This window comes from Prionailurus viverrinus, chromosome B1, assembly GCF_022837055.1.
Source record: "Prionailurus viverrinus isolate Anna chromosome B1, UM_Priviv_1.0, whole genome shotgun sequence".
In the NCBI taxonomy this organism is placed as follows: domain Eukaryota; kingdom Metazoa; phylum Chordata; class Mammalia; order Carnivora; family Felidae; genus Prionailurus; species Prionailurus viverrinus.
The window spans coordinates 103,678,189-103,701,285 of NC_062564.1; the positions used below are offsets into that span (position 1 = coordinate 103,678,189).

At 36.3% G+C, this 23,097-nt stretch overlaps 1 protein-coding gene across 1 annotated transcript in view; it reads left to right on the forward strand.

Moving 5' to 3' along the window:
• NDNF (neuron derived neurotrophic factor) overlaps positions 1-22,684 on the forward strand; it is a 41,029-nt gene extending 18,345 nt beyond the window's left edge. Inside the window, exons 2-4 of the mRNA XM_047857126.1 lie at positions 7,498-7,686; positions 16,278-16,402; positions 18,087-22,684. Of these exons, the coding sequence (XP_047713082.1) occupies positions 7,499-7,686; positions 16,278-16,402; positions 18,087-19,480 (1,707 nt within the window). The 5' untranslated portion in view covers position 7,498 and the 3' untranslated portion in view covers positions 19,481-22,684. The remainder of the gene's footprint in view (positions 1-7,497; positions 7,687-16,277; positions 16,403-18,086) is intronic.
• The last annotated feature ends 413 nt before the right edge of the window (positions 22,685-23,097 follow it).

Consider the following 23,097-nt stretch of genomic DNA (forward strand, 5'->3'; position numbering starts at 1 on the left):
CTCCTTAGGGCCAACCCGGGGCCTTCCACTTCCACCTGCTTCATTTCACCCTTTGCAAATATGGAAACACACCAAACCACAATATGATCTGTATCCCTCAAATTTTCAGCCATAGCAGAGGATACTTCTGTATGTATGAGAACGACCAACTAATTTCAGTTAACATTTTCGTTGTTTGCAAAAGACAACAGAACAGAACGATTTTGGGGAATCCAGCTTTTTTTACCACTAAATTTCAGCCTTGAGGGAGTGTGCATGCCCACGCTGGGCATTCTGCTATTAAAGTGTGCAGACAGACCCCCTTTGCTCACAGAGCAGGCTGTGGCAGACGCGGGGGCCGTTCCCCCAACAAAGGCTACATTTTTTTTTTCTTTACAGCTAGGTTAAATGCTTCAGATTTATTATCAGATGTGGCATGGATGATTCAAACAAAACAAATGCCCTTGAGTTTAAAAATAGAAGTGGAGAGACTAAATATTTGCACTTAAAAAGGAAAAGAAAATAACAGAAATCTCTGCGGCAGACCATTCCTTGAAATTATCCTCACTAAATTATAATCATGCACTTTCCACTCTCTGTAATTAAACATTAGATTTCATTTATTCCAGATGCATTTGCCTCAAGTAAATTCAGAATGCCCATCCTTCTTTCTGGGGATTGTAAATTTATTTCATGGTTTTAGCCTACATGTGATTGGGTTCATTGAAGAGTTTTTAAGTGAATCTTAATGACATTTTTTTTTTCATTATTTGCTTGGTGTGGCCTATTGATACAGATGAATCTGATCTTACTGGGTTTACAACATGCAATATCTGTAAGAGCTGAATGATATATTTTACAAATACATTCACATGTTTTTGTAAGGAACTTGCAAGCCCTTGGTGGCTGGTTGTGGAGGAATGGAGAAATTTGATTTGATCATCTCACTCACAGGTAGACTGACCTGTTGACTGCTGTTTCTGAGGAAACTACAGCACTGATAAAGGTCACAATGTCTTTAATATACAGGACAGCTTCTATTTCAGAGAGTCTTAGACAGTTCATGAAAACCTGAAACAGCGTTTTATTTACCAGATTTGCAAATCCCTTACATTAATGGGATAATATAGCTAAACCGTAGTCTATAAATCTAAAGGCAAGCTTTTTAGTGGCTTGAAATATTTCCCTACTCTTAAGACAAGATTATCAATAGGGATTGTGGTCAAGTACATCTAATATATTTTTTAAAAGAAGTAAGAAAGTAAGCAGATTTATTTACTTATAATCATTGTTTACACAATTTCCAAAAATAAATTTTTATTTTCACTAGGTGAGCCAATGGATTAACCAAGATGATAAATTGACTAGCCGGTCATATGTAATTAAAGATAAATTTTGCGAAATGACACTAGTGAAGTTGTAACAGACACCATAGGGCAAGTTTTATTGCTTTTACTATACTCTGCTTTTGTGGTAATAGAGGTTGTCCTGGGTGTTTAGTTGATACATTGGTAAATTATGTAAACTTCCCTTTTTTCTTGCTTGCCATTAGACTGTTTTACAATCCTCAAACATTTCTGCAGGTTTGTGGTAAAAGCGTATGCCAGGTCAGTTTGACTATTTATTTTAACTACACTAAAGGCTCTACAGAATAAAATGCTTAAGTTAATACCGAAAATAAAATCTTAGAACGAGTTGTATGTTTGCAGTTATCCATCATATGCTCTACCCTCTACCCTTTAGGAAACGACACAAATGCTTCGTATCTCTTCATTGGCATTTTCTTTAAAACTGATCTCCATTTCATCCCCTATGCTTCCTAGTGTCCCCTTTCCCTCTATGGGATGGGAGACCAGAGACCCCCACAGAGAAGATGGAGGAGAGGAATGGGAGAAGTGACCCTGGTAGTCATTCCTAACACATCCCCAAGAAAACCGCTCTGTAGCTTTTACCCACTCTCCAGAGAGGGGGCAGCAAATATAAAAGTAAATTTTTATATGTAAAAGATTCTTCTTTTAGAACCACTGCTCATTTGCCTTTACTCTAATATCAACTAACTGGACTCATATAATGTTTCCAAATAGTTTGACCTTAAGTGTGTGTGTGTGCGCACGTGCCATAAAAATGAATTATATTTAAAATTATTTACTTTACAGTACCCAGACCTCTCTCAATCTTTGTAAGTATAGAACGCATGGTTAATCTTTGGACAATTAGATTTCAAAAACAATTTCTCCTTTTAATCTAGGACACACGGGTTTTCCAAAGAATAAAACTATCCAATAATCTAGATTATCCATAATCTAGACTAAAGGTTGAGGTATATCAAACCATTAGGTCATTTTTCTTTTCTCACTTCAGTCTTGGCAGGATCTGAAAGTGTGTGCCAGATATGCAGATGCTTCTGATGATATGAACAGCGTCAGAGTTTTAAATTCGCATCTAAAATCAAGTATAGCATTTATATATGTAATTCATCAGAATTTTAATTGAAACAATTTTAATTGAAACAAAGTCACTCTTCTCCATAGGATAACACCATCTAGTTTTCCTAGGCTGTGAATAATTGTGGAACCGAGTTGGCTGCTGTGCCTAGAAAAATAAAAATATTTGGAATCATCCTAGCAACTTCCTACTTCTATTGGAACTAGACCCTTGATTATAAAAAGATAGCATGGTTTCTTGCTATACAGATAGGTTGCCTAGATTACCACCAGATGCCCATGACAAAAGAAATAATGCTGAAAGAGAAATTCTAAGGAATGTTATTTAACTTAAACTCTAAATCTAGATAAGCTCTGGATACCTAGAAGTAACAAAAATAAATGAGAGGAAAAGTTATGCCATTAGAGGGCACTTTTGTAATCTTAGAAGAAAAGTCAGTTCTTATAGACTGGCTTACCCAAGTCTTACTCATGAGAGGAATGTATTTTTTTAGTTGTTTATTTAAAGTGACTAATTCTTAAGCTGAGTGTCTGAGAGAGAACATTTTATTGGTAGGGGGAAAAAATCTATATAATCTTAAAACAATCCTTTAAACAATATCTAAGTAAAGCTTTAAAGTTGAATTGGTGAATAGAAATTGTAAAAATATACACAACATGTCTGCGCAATAGTTTTTTGATCAGCTATAGTCAATGCTTCCTTTAAGTGCAGTTTATTTAAAGTAATTCTGCCTGTAACCTGATGAAATTGGTCAAATGATTAACTTTCCCTAATAACAGAGTAAGCTTTTTCCCAACAGTAGATGAGTGTTATTAGATAACATTTGAAAAATATAATCCTGTAAAATATAAAGATCTGTGCTTTGGGATCACACTACTTTTTTCCAGTTTTATTGAAAAATAGTTGTCACACATCACTATAAAAACATAAGATGCATGGCATAATAGTTTAATCTATATATATTATAAAATTATTACCACCATAGGCTTAGCTAGCATCTATCTTCTTATATGTATACAATGGAAAAAAAAAAAGAAGAAAAGAAAACAGGGATCATAAAAATTTTAAACACCTTTCCAAAAATTGTCTGTCTTGTCTATAACATATAGCAATTAATATGGTTAGAGTTGTTTCAGAAACAAAACGTTGGCCTCATAGAATTTTATCTGGGGAAATAATTATATATATATATATATATGTATATGTGTATATATATATATATATATATATACACATATACATATATATATATGGAGAGAGAGAGAGAGAGAGAAAGAAAAAGATAGAGTTGAGTCTACTCTCTGTTGGTGGTAATCCAAATAAAAACATCTACCTGAGCTAGTAGTGATCCAGTAAAATAATTCAGTAAGAAAAATGTAGTGTCAAAAATATGAATGAAGAATCTAAGATTTTACTCTACTTGTAAGTTAACAAGTTAACCTGTTATACATAGTTTCGTTGATACTAGATGGCATCAGACTACTGGGTTGGAGACAAAAGCAATACTCAGAGCAACTCAGAGCAATAGCAGAATCCACAGTATTATCATTTTCTCCCCCTGGCTCACTGACTTCCAATTTTCACAGAATGAAAAGAGGGCCAGATGGCACTAGCCCCCAAATAGGGTTTTTTTTTACAAGAGAGAAGCCCTGAGCTTGGGTAACTCAGATCTTCCCTGATATAGTGATCATGCCTGCTCCAGAAGCTTTATCTTCCAAGGCTTTTCATTACACAAACATCCTTGAAAATATAATCTGGCACAAAAGCAGTCAATTCTTCTGCTTCCAAGACATGCAAAACCAATCACAGAGACCCATGGAGAATCATCTCTCACCACTTACTTTGTAGAATCCTGTCATCTTAAGTTGTTCACTGTTATTTGTTTATTTATAAATTAAAAAGTAGCTGATGTGGAGAATATACAATAATCCTACTTTTCATATTTTTAAACTTACATATGGTAAATAGTTTGTATTTTTTACATCATATTGTATCACTATGTGATCTTACCTGTCCAAGCTTCAGTTAGATCGTTTTTGAAATGAGAGAAATAATAGCGCCTGCATCATAGGGTTGATGTAGCATTACATGAGATAATATATATATATATATATATATATATATATATATAGCATTTAGAAGAGTACAACATGTTCAAAACAAACTTTGTTAATATTGTTATTTTTTAACTCAAAATTCATTTCTTATCATTAGCTGATTCAATAAAGAGAAAGTTCTGCCAATGGATGGCTGAGGATACTGGAAAAATTCCCACCAGTGATAACTAGTGAGCTGTCTTACTCTGGAGCTGACTTAAATATCCCAAATATCCTGGGGCACTGGGCAGCCTCTTCTGCTCGGTTATGGTGGTACTGTGCAATTGACAACTTTATGGGCAAACATAGAGCCTAATGAGGTAAAGCTGTGCATTAGAGTGGGTCTAGAGCAAATACACCTGAGTATCTCATGTTCAAGGGCTGCCATGGCATGTTGGCTCTAAGTTCCTAATAAGTATAGAAAGCCAAATTCTAACCATTTCTAAAGAGACAAATTTTATTATATAGCTGCTTCTGCTCTCAGGGGGCAAAGCTTCAGGGACACTGCTACAGAGTAAACAGGACATATTATGCTGAAATAATAATTATTTCTTAACAGGGCCAGCAAAGCAAATTCTAGCATATCAGATTTTTCATTTCTTTTAGCCACAGGAGGAAGGGCATCAGAGGGGAGGAATTAAAGGTTGTGAGTAGAGGTCCCATTTAGTTTAGCCAACTATGTCCATGCTTGTTTCAAATAGGTTCACTGAGTTTTGATTTTGATATATCTAGCCATCTTTTGTAGTTATAAGCTTCATCTGCTATTAGTAACTAATGTGAGCTCCTGCTTCACATCCCCAACTGCCCTTGGATCTCATCCTGACAATCATTCGGATATCTGAGGTTCAGATTACTTAATGAAACTTAAGAAGGCCTGGCCTTCTAAACTGCTATCTAGTTGGGAAGAGGAGTTGAGTATTCAGTCTCAGAATCACCATTCGTTTTCAAAGTTTAGAGATCATCATCCAAACCCTTCAGAAAATTGAGGTCCATCTGGAGTGCTTAAGTGAATTGCCTTAGATTACACATCTAATTAGTGCTGAAACCAAAAAGTCAAATTTCTTAGCTCTCAGTCAAGTTTTCATTCGATTACAAAACAATCGAGAAATAAGGATGAAAAATAAGAGCCCTTGTAAAAAACTGTTATGCCTTTCTTGAAAATATTACAGAGGAGAAACCTTTGGGCTCTACAGTCATCTCCACCTGGATTTCTATCCCTCTCTGATTATGTAAAAGATTATTTTTATATAAGAATAGTACCTACTTCACAGATTATTGCGAGGGCTAAATGCAATAATGCAGTTAGCGAATTTGGTGCCTTTTTTTGCACATAGTAATTCTCAATTACTGCAGCTGTCTTATATGGAAAACTGCAGAACAAATGGCAAAAAAAAAAAAATTGTTTTTGAGAAAGGAAGTTAAGAGGCGCCTGGGTGGCTCAGTCGGTTAAGCGGCCGACGTCGGCTCAGGTCATGATCTCATGGTCCGTGAGTTCTAGCCCCGCGTCGGGCTCTGTGCTGACAGCTCAGAGCCGGGAGCCTGCTTCAGATTCTGTGTCTCCCTCTCTCTGACTCTCCCCTGTTCATGCTCTGTCTCTCCCTGTCTCAAAAATAAATAAACGTTAAAAAAAAAAAGAAAAGAAAAAGGAAGTTAAATTTACTTTTTGGGTAAGCTCACTGTGGAAAAGTTTCTTCTCACATTCTCATAGAAAAGAAAAGTTTATTCCCTTCAAAAAATATTTTTAGTTGTATGAATCTATTTTTGATAGCACTCCAAGGAAGATAAAGTCAAAGGATGGTTTAAGTAGAGGTGATCTCATAGCTATAGGAATGACTCTTTATAAATAAAACTGGTGTTCATTTTATTTCAAATTATTGCAAATATTTCCATTCGACTTTCTCACTATTTGAAGCACTTATGTGTAAAAACACTGTCTTTCCCTCATGCTTGAATTCCCTGATATATGTTGTCAAAGAGATAAAGGAGAACAACTCCTTACAGAGTTCTTTCTGTGAGAGAGAAAGGCACCAAATCCTCAACAGAAGCAAAGCTTTCACCAGCACTTGACATGAAAAGAACTTGCCTACCTTAGACTTCCTGTTAGGGACACTGAGACGTGTAGAAGATAGTGTCCTTGACAATGTTCCTATAGCAATGTGCAGTAGAGAGTGATCCATAATTACCTAGAGGATCTTTGATAAAAGACAGTTTGAATGCCAAAATGTAACTCCATGAAAATACTCTGTTGGAGTAGTAAATACATAACTCTATGGGAGGTTAAGGGAAATGACCAATGATACAACTTTTCAGTGGTCTCATTTAACCTGAGAGTGGTAATCCAAGCCCATTTCTATTACAGTAAAAGGTTTTGTTTGTTTTTTTTAATGTTTTGTTGAAGAGTTTAATAATGAATGATAGTTAGACATCAGCAAATAACAACCTTTATTTTGGACAAATTGCTTAACCTATGAGAAAATTAAACTTTATCATCTCTAAAAATCTCTGATTTATGAAAATCTGATCTTGGGAATCAGAATAATACTATACATGTATAATCTTAGTCAAATTTCAAGAAAGAATAAAAATAATTGTGCAATGGTAATTTTCTGGCTCTCAGTGAGTCTCTGTGATTTATGTTATGGTTCAGTCATTGAGACATTTGTATACACATTTCTGCGATAACCACATTGGCTTTTCTGGCCATATTGAAGTGGGGATTTTCTCTCTGAATACCCAGGGAAGTTAATGCATCAAGAGTCCTTTTATTTCAAAATCTTTTATAAATCCTAGTGAATTTGTTATCAACTCTATGAAATAGTATGGGAAAAAACAACAACAACAGGAAAGTTATATCCAAAATGCATAATTTGGCTCTGTCTGTCAAAACTAAAATATTTCTTATCCCTTTAGAACATTTGCAATGTGCCCAAGTGTCTATCCACAGAACTAATGTAAACAATCATTTCTTTTGCCCCAGGATGGTGCCTCTCCATTGGTGTCTGCTGTGGTTGCTACTACCACTCAGCTCAAGGACTCAGAAGTTACCCACTCGAGATGAGGAACTTTTTCAGATGCAGATCCGGGACAAAGCATTTTTTCATGATTCATCAGTAATTCCAGATGGAGCTGAAATTAGCAGTTATCTCTTTAGAGACACACCTAAAAGGTATTCTCCCTGCAGTACTCTCTTTATCAATAAGCTCATGAATGATACTAAAAAAGAAAGTAACTTTTTAGACTTAGATTAGATAACTTGCAATCAACCTCTGAATAACATTGCCTATTTTCTCTAAGAAAAGAAAATGACAGTGCAACTTCTAATCATTAAGTAGAGTCTGTTTGATCCTTACTGATTGTGATCTCTCTGGGGATGGAGAGGACAATCTTTGTAGTTCTTACATTTTGGAATGATGATTTTCTTATCTTTAGGATAGCAGGAAAATTTTAAGAAGGACTCTGTAGGATTATGATGAAATTAATCTAAAATAAGCTTCAAAAAAGGGGCATAGGAAGACCCTGAACTCACTTTCTCCCTTTGACACAACAAATCTATAGCTGCATGTAGAACAATTCTGAAGAAGACCTGAAAACTAGCTGAAGAGTTCCTTCACACAAAGGATAAAAAGGCCACTTAGAGATGGATAAGAGAAGCAGAGAAATGGTCTTGCCAAAAACCCCACCCCTAGTGTGGTAACTCGCAAAGAGGAAGGCTCTGACAAATATATAGCATATTCCTGAGGAGCAAGGGGTTTGAGCCCCATATCAGGCACCCCAACCTTGGGATCTGCATGCACCAGAGAGACAAGCCAAAACATCTGGCTTTGAAAACCAAGAGGGCTTATTTCTAGGAGACCCAAAAGGCTATAAGAAACTAAGACTCCACTCTTAAAGGGCATAGGCTCAAATTTACTCACCCTAAGACACAGTGAAAGCACAGTAAGTTGAAAAGTTCCTGGACCACGTGCAAGGAGATTCATTAGCTAATCTCAAAGTGTCTTCTAGAGGGAAAGGGGTCTCTTAGAACTCTTTCCAGGCATGGAGGTGCTGGCAGGTACTATTTTTGCACTCTCCTTCTACCTTGCTAGTACCACTTAGCCCACATTTGTGCCCTCCCATGGCTCCATCCTGCTAAACCTGGCAGGCAGGCATGCCCCAGCCTGGCACTGCACCACACCCTGACTAAAGCCAGCAGGTGTGCACGGGCCACAAAGGGGATGGCCCCTTGAATTCCTGACCAGGATGGTTACATTTCTGAGCGCCATGGGACTGAAACAATCAGAGAGACTGTCATTAGCAGGTTACCACCACCAGGGCACTGCATAGACTAAGACTGAAACACCCCCAGTCTCCCTGTGACCAATCCTTCAAAACTGAGAGAGACAGCTCTTGCACCGAATGCATAGAAACCAACAGAGTCGAGCAAATGGGGGGGGGGGGGGTGGTGGGAAACAGAGGAATATGTTGCAAATGAAAGAACAAGATGAAACTGCAGGGGTGGGGGGAACCTTAATGAAACAGAGATAAGTTATTTACCTGAAAAAGGGTTCAAAGTAGTGGTCATAAAGACACTCACCAATCTTGGGAATAGAATAGGTGAACACAGAAAATTTCAACAAAGAGATAGAAAATATAAGAAAGTACCAAACACAAGTCCTAGATCTGAAAAACTCAATAACCTAACTGAAAAACACACTAGAGGGGTCAGTAACAGACTACATAAAGCAGAAGAAAGAATCAGTAACCCAGAAGATAGGGCAGTGGAACTCACCCAAAAGAACAGTAAAAAGAAAAAATAATTTTAAAAAGTAAAGACAGTTTAAGGAACCTGTAGGACATTAAGTAGAACAACATTTGCATAATAGAGGTCCCAGAGAGAGAAGAGAAAAATGAACATAAAACTTATTTGAAAAAATAATGGCTATAAACTACCCTAACCTAGAAGAAAAAACACACATCCATGTCCAGAAAATCCAGAGACTTCAAAATAAGATGGACCTGAAGAGATCCACACCAAGATATGTTACCTTAAAATGTCAAAAGTCAAAGACAAATAGACAATGTTAAAAGCAAGAGAAAAACTTGTTGCAAATAGGGGAATACCCATAAGATAATGGCAGATTTTTTTAGTAGAAACATTGCAGGCCAGAAGGGAGTGCATGATATATTCAAAGTGCTGAAAGCCAAAAACTTCCAAGACCAGGAAGATTATCATTCAGAAAAGAAGAGAGATAAAGAGTTTTCCAGACAAGCAAAAACTAAAGGAGTTCACTACCACTCAACCAGCCTTATTAGAAATGTTCAAGGGACTTCTTTAAGATGGAAAGAAAAGGCACTAACTAGTATTAAGAAAACATATGAACGTAAAAGTCTCCCTAGTGAAGGTAAATATAGTGAAGTAATCACTTATAAACCTCACATGAAGACTAAAAGACAAAAGAAGTAAAAAATAACTAAAACTACAGCAATTACTTAAGGTACACACACAATAAAATGATGTAAAATGTGACATTAAAAGCATAAATTGGGGGACTGGGGAGTAAAAAATGTAGTTTCAGAATGTATTCATACTTAACTTGTTATCAACTTAAAATAGACTGGTATATATATACATAGATATTTGTAAATCTTATGATGACCACAAAAGAAAAACCCAGATTACAAAAAAGATAATGAAAATTGAATCTAAACACTAAAGCAAGTCATCAAACCACAAGAGAAGAAAGCAAGGGAGGAAGAAAGGACAAAAGGAGCAAAACAGCCAGAAAACAATTAACAAAATGGCAGTAAATACACACCTACTTATAATTACTTTAAACATACAAGGACTAAATTTAAACATAAATGGACTAAGTTCTCTAATCAAAAGACAATAGAGTGCCTGAATGGATTTTTTAAAATATTGTATGCTCCTTACAGGAGATTCACTTTAGATATGAGGACACACACAGAGTGAAAATAAAGGCATGGAAAAAGAAATTCCATACAAATATAAACCAAAAGAAAGCTGGGGTAGATATTGCTTATATCAGACAAAATAAACTTTAAAACAAAAGACTGTAATGAAAGACAAAGATGGGCATTACATACAGGGTTCAATCCAGCATAAAGATTTAGCATTTGTAAATATTTATACACCCAATAGAGATAGGAATACCTAAACATATAAACAAATAACAGACCAAAGGGAGAAACTGACAATACAATTATAGTAGGGAAAGTTAGTACCCTATATTAATCAATGGATGCATCATCCAGACAGAAAATCAATATGGAAACATTGGCCATAAATGACACAATAGACCAGATAGATATACTGGGTATATATAAAACATTCCATCTATAAGCAGCAGAATACACATTCTTCTCAAGTACACAGGATACATTATATGTTAGGCCACAAAAAAAGTCTCAGTAAATTTAAGAAGATTGAAATTATATCAAACATCTTTTTAGACTATAATTGTATGAAACCAGAAATCAATCCACAAAAAGAAAACTGGAAAAAATCACAAATACGTAGAGATTTCAAAACATGTGACTGAACAACCAATAGGTCGACAAATGAATAGGTGCAACAAATGAAAATGGAAATGTAACATACCAAAATTTACGGGATGCAGCAAAAGCAGTTATATAAGAGGAAAGTTCATAGCAATACAGCCTACCTCAAGAAATCAGAAAAATCTCAAATAGTCTAATTTTACACCTAAAGGAACTAGAAAAATAGGAACAAATGAAGCCCAAGGTTAGAAGAAGGAAGAAAATAATAAACATCAGAGTGGAAACAAATGAAATAGAGACTAAAGAGACAATAGAAAAGACCAAGGAAACTAAGAGCTATTCTTTGAAAAGATAAACAAAATTGATAAACCTTTATTTAGTTTCACTCACTAAGATAAAATGAGTGGACTCAAATAAATAAAATCAGAAATGAAAAAGAGTAAGTTACACTTGATAACAAAGAAATACAAAGGACCTACTATGAGACTACTGTGAACAATTATATGCCAATAATTTGGACAATCTAGGAAAATTGGATAAATCTCCCAAAACATACAATCTTTAAGACTGAATCATAAGGAAATAGAAAATCTGAATAGATGAATTACTAGCAAGGAGATTGAATCAGTAGTCAAAAGCATCTCAACAAATAGAAGCCCAGGACCAGAGAGCTTCATTGGTGAATTCTACCAAACATTCAAAGAAGATCTAATACTCATCCTTTTCAAAATATTTCAAAAATTGAAGAGGATGGAACAGTTCCAAATTCACTTTATGAGTCCAACACTACTGTGATACTGAAACCAGATAAAGACAACACACACATAAAAGAAAATTATAGGCCAATATCCCTAATAAACATAGATGCAAAAACCCTCAACAAAATATTAAGAAACCAAATTTAACAATACATTAAACATATCATACACCATGATCAAGTGGGATTTATTCCAGGGATGCAAGGATGATTCAACATCTATGAATCAATCAGTGTGACACCACAATAACCAAATGAAGGATAAAAATCATCTCAATAGATGCAGAAAAAGCATTTGATAAAATTCAACATCTATTTATGATAAAAACTCTCCACAAAGCAGGTATAGAGGGAATGTACCTCAACATAATAAAAGCCATATATAACAAGCCCACAGCTAACATCACACTCAATGGTAAAAAGATGAAAGTTTGTCCTCTAAGATCAAAGACAAGACAAGGATGCCAACTCTTGCCACTTACGTTTAACACAGTATTGGGAGTCCTAGCCCAAGCAATTAAGAAGAAAACAATATAAAAGGTGTCCAAATTGGAAAGGAAGAAATAAAACTGCCACCGTTTGCAGGTACGATTTTTTATATAGAAAACCCAAAGTTTCCACCAAAAAACTGTTGAAACTAATAAATTCATTAAAGTTTCAGGATACAAAATCAATATACAAAAATCTGTTCTGTTTTTATTAGTTTATTCTGTTTACACTGAAAATGAACTACCAGAAAGAGAAAATAATAAAATAATCCCATTTACAATTGCATCAAAAAGGTTAAAACGCCTAGGAAAAAATTTAACCAAGAAAGTAACAGACCTGTACACTGAAAACTGACATTGATGAAAGAAATTGAAGAAGACATAAATAGGAAGATATTCTGTTTTCATGAATTCTAAGAATTAATATTGTCAAAATGTCCATGCTACCCAAGGCAATTTATAGATTCAATGCAATCCCTATCAAAACTCCAATGGCATTTTTAACAAAAGTAGAACAAATAATTCTAAAATTTGTATGGAACCAAAAAGATCCTGAAAACCAAACCAATCTTGAGAAAGAAGAACAAAGCTGGAGGTATTATGTTTCCTGATTTCAAGCTATATTACTATACTCCAAGGTATAGTAATCAAGACAGTATGGTATTGGCATAAAAACTGATACATAGATCGATAGAACAGAATAGATGGCCCAGAAATAAAGCATGAACTTATGGTCAATTAATTTACCAATAATACACAATTTTCCAAGAATATACAATGGAAAAAGGACAGTTGTTTAGTAAATGTTGTTGGGAAAACTGGACAGCCACATGCTAAAGAGTGAAACTGGATCACTAAACTCCTGAAAGAAAACATAGGTAGTAAGAGTAAGCTCCTTGATATTAGTCGTAGCAATGTTTCCTCCCCTCCCCCTGGATCTGCTAGGGCAACAAAAGCAAAAATAAGCAAGTGAGACTACATCACACTAAAAAGCTTCTGCACAGTGAAGGAAATCATTAACAAAATAAAAAGGCAACCTACTGAATGGGAGAAGATATTTGTAAATCATGTATCTAATAAGGGTTAAAATCCAAAATATGTAAAGAGTGTATACAACTTAACAACAAAAACACAACCAACCTAATTAAAATATGGGCAAAGGATATGAATAGACATTTTCCAAAGAAGGCATACCTATGGCCAACAGGTACAGGGAAAGATGCTCAACATCATTCATCATCAGGGAAATGCAAGTCAAAACCATAATGAGATATCTCCTTACACCTCTCAGAATGACTATTGTCAAAAAGACAAGAAATAACAAATACTGGCATGGATGTGGAGAAAAGGGAATCCTTGTGCACTTTTGGTGGGACTATAAATTGGTGCAGCCACTATGGAAAATAGTATATAGGTTCCTCAAAAATCTGTAAATAGAACTATCATATGATCCAGCAATTCTACTTCTAGGTATGTAGCCAAAAAACCCGAAGGGTTGTAACGTACAGCATAGTGACTACAGTCAATAATATTGTATTGCATGTTATGTAACTTCACATGGTTAAAGGGATAAAGTAGACTTACTGTGATGGTCATTTCACAATACATACATGTATCAAATCATTATTATGTACATCCAAAATTAATATATTGCATTTTAATTATATCTCAATAAATATAAGGATATTATTATAAGGATAATATTTCTTTGAACAATATGATTACATTCTTAAAATATTAAACCAAACTATAGTAAAAACTATCACTGTTCATTTACCTTTACTCCATCAACAGATTGGGTTCATACAATGGTTATAAATATTTTAAGTTTAAAAATGACAGTATGTATATATATATATGGTGTATATTGTTAACACATGCCATGCAGCATGGCCAGAGGAAGAAAATTCTACTCCCCAATATATATTTGTTTATTATTTCTTGTCTTTCCCCTTCCACCCCCCACAAATAAAGATTGGGGGCTTTGATATTTGGATGAAATGTTATCTTACGCTAAGTGGAGAGGTGCAGAAACAATAGAAACATCATTTCTAGGTGTGAAATATGCAATGGGAGGCATTCATAGACATTGTTGATATTACAACTAAAGATGAAATTCCAGATATAATTTAGCAGCAGTGGATAGCTTTTTTCATTAATTATTCTTAGGTTTACACATAAATTCCAAAGGCTAAATGGTTCATGGAGTGTTTATCCCTCAGTTTTGGCATTATAATTTGGGACCATGTTTTCTTAGTTATTCATTACATTTCTGTCTCCCTCACCAGCCAGTAAATAGTTGGAGCACATAGATCATGCCCTGTTTTCCCTGATTGCTGTTCTCTTCCACAAGTGCTCTGCGCATGGTAGCCAACAAATGTTTCTCAAATTGTTAAAGTTTATTCAGATTATCTTTTATCCCAAATCATAAGTACTTCCATATGAAAATGTTGAGTTAGAGGGACTCCCTGCTGTTTTATATGTATAATGAGTACCTTGTGGAATGCAAGAATTGTTTTATTTGTCATTGGTTGCCTATGGCCCGTATTTAAGTTACTAAGACAGTTACTTTGGGAAATAAGCTACTTTCTTGTTTGAAGTGAGAACAGAAGGTAGTGGATGAACTGACATTGATTTCTGCTTCCACAGCTAGTGCTGCTACCCTCACAAAAATCAAAACGTAGTCATTTTGAACATTTTTTCACTTACGTGATGCCAAATTGTTTTGTTTTATCTATTTCTTTGTAATATAGATGAGTTCAGTTGTGTGTATAGTGTTAGCTCATGCCATGCAACCTGGCCAAAGGAAGAAAATTCTATTCTCCAAAAAGTAGACTGAATTGAAAACTCAGCCACCTGACATATGTCTTGAAGGATGCTTATGGTACATATAACTTTCCACACAGTAAATATTTCAGTCATCTGGTTGTTTTTTCAGGATGACATCTAGCTTTACTATTTCATGAACAGGTTGTTTTGCTTTTATAGAGTCTTCACTTTATTTGTCCTCCCACTGCCCTACCCCCACCTTCCTTTTTTTAATTCATATTTGAGGGGAGATGAAGTACTTCTAATGCCATTCAGATTCTGTATCTTTCAACAGAATAGACTCTAGGTGTAAGTATCCTGGGTCTGGAACAATAGGGTTAGTGCTAGGTTTCTTGGGTTCTGTTCATTAATTTAGTAATTAATTCATTCAAAAATATTTAACAGGTACCTACTATGTGCAGACATCAGTACTAAATTCTGGGAATACAATGGCATGGCAAATGAACCTTAAATGGGCCTGTGTGGGGAAATTGACAATCAAATAATACAAATATACAGTCACAAATTTCAATAAGTGCCCCAACTGAAAAGTACAGGAGGACACTCTGAGAGTATATAAGAGAACCTGATCCAGAATGAGGAGTCAGAAAAGGCATATTGTGACACTTAAATATGTGTAAGGGCAAAGGGGTGTATTTCAGGCATACGAGAAACATCCCAGAAGTTCTAAGATAGGGTGGATCCTGGAAAACTAGGGGATCCCACGTGGTTTGAGCATAGAAGACAAGAAGCCAATGAGGCAGGCAGACCCCCCCCACCCCACCCCCACTGAGGAAGTTTTAGACTCTGCAAACAATTAAGGACTTTTCCCCAAAAGCCTAAAGTCTAAGCTTATTCATCAATTCATTCAACAAATACTGATTAAGAATTATTTTAGTCTCTCAGTCTTCATCAATGAACCTTGCCCTCTTGTAGCTTTCATTCTAGTTGGGGGAGATAGAAAAATAAAGAGGTAAACAAAGAAATATAATATGTCAGGTAGTGATAGCTGCTTTGAAGGCAAATGAAGAAGTGTGAAAGAAAGCTTCTTGGGAAGGAAGGTGGTATTTTACATAAGGGGTCAGGATAGATCTGTTAAACGAATGAAAACTAAAGCAGCCAGTGATTTTTCCAGTGACTCTTGATTGTATTGTAAGTCTTAGAATGAATGATCTCAGTCTGAACTGGTCCACTTCCCCATAGGTATTTCTTTGTGGTTGAAGAAGACAATACTCCACTGTCAGTCACAGTGACTCCCTGCGATGCACCTTTAGAGTGGAAGCTGAGTCTCCAAGAGCTGCCAGAAGAGGCAAGCGGGGAAGGCTCAGGTAAGCAGCAGGATGAATCTGGCCCCAGACCTCTGAATGGATAGCTAAAAGGCTTATGAAATATACATCCTTCTGTTAGTAAGAAGAAAGAAAAAACAGCATGAATGCATATGTGAAGAAGCTGGAGACTTTGCAATGGAGATGAGGAAAATGGAAGGTGGCATCAAATGATGGTGATCTTAGTTAAATGGCTAAGGGAGACAGATGTAGAGACTGAACGTGTGAGGAAAAATGGAGAGGTTTGGACTAGGCTCTCTAGCTGTGGTTTGCAATCTTACCAAACATTGGAATCAGTACTGGGGGCTTTAAAAACTATTGATGCCTGGATCCCACCCTTAAAGGTCCTGATTTAATTGTCCTGGAGTGTGGACTGGACATTGGGACTGTTTAAATTTCCCCCTCTCTGATTCCAATATGCAGCCAAGATCTCTGGGGAATAAAGAATGGCACCAAAAAGAGGAGCAAGAAGGCATTTAGCACCAGTGCAAGTCCAGGATGACAAGACAGTCAGTATAAGGTGTGCGTGAGGCATTTAAAGAAAATGCAGATGGTGGAAAGCAAATACCAAGACACAGGGAAATGAGAAGAGTCTATATACGAACCTGGTGTGATCTCCTTTTAAGGGGTGAAGGCATCATAGCTTAAAGATGAAGGCTTGGAGACTGGTGCCAGGCGAAGGATGCCAGCAGGCTGCTCCACTCACAGTGATAAGAGGACGTTGTAACTAGGAAAATATGGAAAGTACAGCAGAGGAGATAGAGAATAAAGAGCCACACGAGATTGTGTTAATCTCATGGTTTGGGAATATGAAAGTCTACATACCTCACTCAAGCTGCAGTAATAAGCTGAACAAGGTTCATTCCCACCCTGGCAACCCAGTCCTTCACCAATTCCTGTCGGCTTATCTGGCATTCGTGTGATATCTGATGTTAACAATAAAAAGAAAAAAATTAGTTTAGTTTCAATACTTTCCTCCTATTATTTCTGTGCATGTGTTCTCTACACTGAAAATTAGGTACCCCTACTGGTCCTTTATATTCTATATTTTAATGAGAGATTGTCCAGTCCTAGATACAAGAGCAAAATCTGTGAAATGGCTGGCCATCAAAATGCAATCAGGTTGAATCCTTTTGATAAGCAGATTGACAGTAGGGATTAGTTTCTAAAACATTTACAGTCTTTGACCTAAAAATTCCACTAATTGGAGCCTATCCTCAAGCCTAAATTTAAATTCAGAAAAGCCTAACATATATGTAAGAGCACAATTTTAAATGATCAAAAATTGACCAACAATATTATTTTTATGATATAATATTAATATAATAATAACATTGAGAAAGACTGGATTCAAAAATGAAGGTTTTCCTGGGAACATATATGTATGAGAATAAATGTTATTAGGTTATAGAGAAAGATGAAATAAATCAATTGCATAGATGGAAATGAATGAAAATATTAGTAAAGGACTGTCTCAGGATCAAAAAATATTAATAAAGGACTGTCTCAGGATAAAAAGTTAATGATTTTTTTTATCTTATTCTTTTTCTCTATTTCCCAATTATCTACTGGGAACATTATTAGTTTTATAACAGAGAAAAAAGAAGAGTCTAAAAACACAATTTAAGGTCAGCAAGCCACAGTACACACCCTGACATGTAGCTTGTATTTCTCTCGTGTCTTCTAGGTGACCCAGAGCCTCTGGAGGAACAGAGGCAGCAGATCATTAATGAGGAAGGCACAGAATTATTCTCCTACAAAGGCAATGATGTGGAGTATTTTATATCTTCTAGTTCTCCGTCTGGTTTGTATCAGTTGGAGCTTCTTTCAACAGAGAAAGACACACATTTCAAAGTCTATGCCACCACAACCCCAGAGTCTGATCAGCCCTACCCCGAATTACCTTACGACCCAAGAGTAGATGTCACGTCCCTGGGACGCACCACAGTCACCTTGGCCTGGAAACCGAGCCCTACAGCATCTCTGCTGAAACAACCCATTCAGTACTGTGTGGTCATCAACAAAGAGCACAATTTCAAAAGTCTCTGTGCCGTTGAAGCAAAACTGAGTGCAGATGATGCTTTTATGATGGCTCCAAAACCCGGGCTGGACTTCAGCCCCTTTGACTTTGCCCACTTTGGATTTCCTTCAGATAATTTGGGTAAAGAACGCAGCTTCCTAACCAAGCCTTCCCCCAAACTGGGGCGGCATGTCTACTCGAGGCCCAAGGTTGACATTCAGAAAATCTGCATAGGAAATAAGAACATCTTCACCGTCTCAGACCTGAAACCCGACACACAGTATTACTTTGACGTCTTCGTGGCCAACAGCAACAGCAACATGAGTACAGCTTACGTGGGCACCTTCGCCAGGACCAAGGAAGAGGCAAAACAGAAGACGGTCGAGCTCAAAGATGGAAAAGTGACAGACGTATTTGTCAAACGGAAGGGAGCCAAGTTTTTGCGGTTTGCCCCGGTCTCTTCACACCAAAAAGTCACTTTCTTCATTCACTCTTGTCTGGACGCTATCCAGATCCAAGTGAGAAGGGATGGGAAGCTTCTTCTGTCGCAGAATGTGGAAGGCATTCGGCAGTTTCAGCTCAGAGGAAAACCTAAAGCCAAGTATCTCATTCGTCTGAAGGGACACAAGAAAGGAGCATCTATGTTGAAAATACTAGCGACCACAAGGCCGAGTAAGCAGCCATTTCCCTCTCTTCCCGAAGACACAAGAATCAAAGCCTTCGACAAGCTCCGCACCTGTTCTTCGGCCACGGTGGCTTGGCTGGGCACTCAGGAGAGGAACAAGTTCTGCATCTACAAAAAGGAAGTGGATGATAACTACAATGAAGACCAGAAGAAAAGAGAGCAAAACCAATGCCTCGGACCAGATACAAGGAAGAAATCGGAAAAGGTCCTCTGTAAATATTTCCACAGTCAAAACCTACAGAAAGCAGTGACCACAGAAACAATTAAAGGACTTCTGCCTGGAAAATCTTACCTGCTGGATGTTTATGTCATAGGACATGGGGGGCACTCGGTGAAGTATCAGAGTAAAGTTGTGAAAACCAGGAAGTTCTGTTAGTTACCTCACAGAGAGAGATACTATTACATAGAACTGCAGGAGAGACACGAAATCACTTTCAGTATAAACTGACTACTCCCACAGCTGAGAGAAGTTGTGACTGGTACTGGGGAAGGAAGGATATCAACTTGTGTACATGGATGTTTATATGAGTAACTGTTGAGGAGCCTTGTTCTAGTGTGCCCCGATGGCACCTAGTGTGTGTCTGCTGCCCATGGATGTCAAAGATAGAGGACATCTTGAAGGAACTGCCATCTCTTGCTTTGACCACTGCATGAACTGCTTCTAAATTATTTTATTACCTAAAAATCTAAGATAATGCCATTCATTGCACACATCCACAAAATGCAAATCATTCCTCTCTATAGATGCTAGGATATATATAAATTATTTTATAAAGTCGTTTTAAATGTCAGTGTTTCTATGATTGTAAACTATTAAATTCTTTTCCTGTTAAAGTACAGATCTAATCTAAGTATATTAAGTGGACAGCCCTCTAGTCAGTTATATTGCTATTGTAAATTCTTATCTGTTGAGTAAAATGTTTAAATACTATATGTATCTCATGTACAAAGTTGACATACATTATATTCATGTACATAAAATTAAAGATATTAGATTATATACTGTTCATTTTCCCAAGCAGCTACCACGGTGTATTCAATTTCTATTCTGTTCACAAAACTGCGTCTTTATAGAATTTGGCACCAGAATTGACCCTTTTTTTTTTTAACAGTTAAGAAAGCATGTTGCATCTCTCTAAAGTTTCTGTGGCATTAGAGAGAGTTGCTACAATTTGTATTTTGACACTGAATTGGAGCCGGAGCCAGGTATCAGCAGGGTTGAGGGAGCTCTAATAGACTTGTTTTAAAAGAATAGGATAAGCCAAACACTGTAGCTTGGTAAGTGTTCAACAAATCGTTCTTAATGACCTAAAATGTATTTCATTTATTTTAAACATAAGCATCTGTTTTAAATACAAAATTGGGACATTGCAAGTATTTTCCATCTTCTTGAATATTAGCAAAGTATTTTAATTTCTACCTGAAGCAATCTAGCAACCACCAGTTAGGACTCGAGCTAGAAATGAGGAAACGACAGAAGCTACTGTTTTATAACATTAACAGTCTGATACTTTGATTTGTCACGAATTTTTACAAAGTAATTTAGGTGTAAGATAAAATATAGGCAAACAATAACAGAAACCGTTTAGCAAAGACTGCACAAAGAGCCGCTTTAGATGGTTTCATTCTCCACAGTTCTATACATGAGATGTCACGAGAACATTAGCTCAGGATTCAGAGAGTGTAAAGTCTGTCATCACCAAAGCCACCTAACCTTAAGAAAATCTAGTAACTCCCATTGCCCCCTTTTTCCATTTATAAATTAGGTGGTGACAGATTCAGATAAGGAGACATTATAAGATACCTTCTTTATAAGACATTGTCTTTTGTAGAATTCTGTGAGTCTTAAATTGCAAGGCGCTCCTGTAACTACAAGTGGGCACAGATATAATCTCTTAACCTCTACACTGTCCCCTACATGCAGGCACCACCTTTCATACAGTGGGCATGCATCCGTCGCATTCCTATGGAGCACAGAATTGCTTTGGCTAAGATAAGTGGTGGCCAATAGGAAAGGTGCTCTGATCACCTTAGGATAAAATATTTCCGCTAAAAATCTATCCTCCCACTCCTCTAGGTTATGATATTAAAAGGAAATTGATCACATCCAGATAAAACAGTAATGACACCTGAAAGAATTTTTAAAAAGAAAAAAAGAACACGTACCGAAGCCAGGTAGCCTATCAGACTGGAAGGAGAACTTTAAAATTGACAATATCCCAGAGATGTTAACATCCTAAGCTATAAACGTGGTGCATTTGGAGGGAGAACCAACTTTCTCATATTACTCATTAATATGTTATTACAGACCAAAGTGCTAAATGGAGCCACAGTGGATCAAAGAGTTATTGCAGCTTCTGAAGGCAATGGACTTAACTCTCAGATATTGCTTAATGCCTGGGAACCCCTGGGAACAGGGCCAACTCAATTTAACCAAGTTTTTGCTTTTCAGCCAGCTGTGATGCTGGTTACTACATAGTTTGGATAAATTTGAGAATTCTTTCATGGCCCCAGTGAAATTTGCCTTTTAGAACTTGTAGGGAAATTAAATACACATTGTGAAACTTTTATCAGTCACAAAGAAAGGGTAAAACCTATTAAAAATAAAGATCTCATTTACGAATGTGTTAGAATTTTAGCAGCACTCAGGTGAGCTGGAGACAAGAAAGAAAAAACTGTTCTTAATTAACAAAGAACTAGAAAGTAGCTAATACAAAAGCACCACCTTATCTTCTTTAAACTCCAGGATAGCTGTTTTGAGAACAGGGCTTTTAGAATCCCAAGGATAGCCATAGTATCATTGAGGAGGGAAGAATCTTTGAGGACACTTAGTTCAAGGTCACTCTCTTTATTTTTCAGGTGCAGAAGAAATTAAAGACCAGAGAAATAAAAATAAAATTCTCATGGTCGAAACAGAGAGTGGAATTGCCCAGCCAGATTCCAAAATATTTACCAGAATGTAAATCACTAATTCTTGAGGGGGAAATGTGACTTGTGGATCATTTTCCAAAAGTAAATAATTTTGTCTTATTTATTACTTAAAAGGAACTTATTCTTAAAGGCCATTTCAGATTTTCTTAAGAATGTGTGTAACCTATGACTGACTTCAAACTTGTAAGAAAAAAAAATTAGTTATTTTCAGAGACATGAAGTATTTTAGGTTTTCATGCACATACAAACTTGAGGCTATAAGATCATTAATCAACTATTGTAATGATAAGCCCTGTATTTTTTGAATCGAAAACTATTCAGAATCTATAAAAAAATTATAGCAGATGATTTTCTTGGTTAAATTATTTTGTAATCAATGTCTAGCTTAAATTTTTAAGTGTGAAGCATTAAAGGGTATGTGCTGGAAAGGATATATTCATTCCTTATTTTCATTACTCAGAGTACATTTGAAAAGATCATGATTTTTGGTGTCTTGAAAAGCCAAATGAAATGAATTCAATCAAAAAAAATCACTTAGGTGAACTCTCCCGTTTGAAATCAGTTTAATGATTCTTAATAGATTAGAGGTCTAGATGTATTCAATGAAAACACACACACACACACACACACACACACACACACATACACACTCAGTTTTATATACAACTCAGTGGATTTGATGGACCCCAAACCAATCAGGATCTCTTCCAATACTTTACCAACCCCTCTTAGAGATCATCTATTTCTACTAACTCATTTTATAGATGAGGAAATTGAAGCCCAACTAAGATGAGAACCCAGATTCCTGCCCTCCCAGTAAATGTTCACTCTAGGATTTCATTGTAAGCATTTCTTTACTCCAGAAAGCATGCAGTGGCTCATCCAGAGTATATTTCTTTGTCTCTCTTCCTTGGCTGGTTTCAGAGCAAAACAAAACAAGAACTAGCATCTAACTTGAAAAACAAGGTCATTTGGAGCATCTCCAACCACTTCCTTTCCCACTTTGATATGGTGTGATGGAGACAAAATCGTCTGGGAACATGACTTTGGGTTGTCACCAGC